Here is a 651-nt window from a genome sequence, read left to right as displayed (position 1 = left end):
CTCCGCAGCCCCTCAGTACTCTCCATGTTGTCTTCCAGGTCCGCCTCCCCTCAGGACAGTCCCTGCGATTGGGGTTCCCCGCTGACTCCTCCCTCCGCTGCGTCTGCGATCACCTCAACACTCTGCAGCCGTCTCTGTCCCCGTGCAGCTTATTACAGACCTTCCCCACGCGGCACTTCACCGAGGAGGACCTCCCCCGCAGCCTGGAGGACCTGGGACTGACCCCCAATGCCACCCTGTGTGTCCGGCCCAGAGAGGACCCCAAAACCAGCCCTGGACCCCCCTCACCCCCCCCTCAGGAGCCGCTGGATATGCACTACAACCTCAATGATCTGATGCGGCACGGAGACGACCTGCTACCCATCCTGTCCTCGCCCGCCCAATCCGTGTCTCCCAATGTCCAGATGAGGGAGGAGCCAATGCCGCACAGCTGGGGTGAGTGACCACACGCTAAGGAATGAACCTCATGTATGTAAGGTGCTATATACAGACCCAGGACCCCTCACATGTGACCTCCAGACTGACCCAGGACCCCTCACATGTGACCTCCAGACTGACCCAGGACCCCTCACATGTGACCTCCAGACTGACCCAGGACCCCTCACATGTGACCTCCAGACTGACCCAGGACCCCTCACATGTGAACTGAGA

General features: G+C 61.1%; 1 protein-coding gene across 1 annotated transcript in view; it reads left to right on the top strand.

Moving 5' to 3' along the window:
- LOC108804043 overlaps positions 1–651 on the top strand; it is a 6698-nt gene that overhangs the window by 4674 nt on the left and 1373 nt on the right. The window contains exon 2 of the mRNA XM_018575811.1: positions 39–435. Within this exon, the coding sequence (XP_018431313.1) occupies positions 39–435 (397 nt within the window). The remainder of the gene's footprint in view (positions 1–38; positions 436–651) is intronic.

Source organism: Nanorana parkeri, unplaced genomic scaffold, assembly GCF_000935625.1.
Source record: "Nanorana parkeri isolate BGI_ZX_2015 unplaced genomic scaffold, ASM93562v1 scaffold4886, whole genome shotgun sequence".
NCBI classification, from domain to species: Eukaryota; Metazoa; Chordata; class Amphibia; order Anura; family Dicroglossidae; genus Nanorana; species Nanorana parkeri.
Note: the sequence above shows the minus strand (reverse complement) of the source record. Positions and strands in the feature narration are given on the sequence as shown.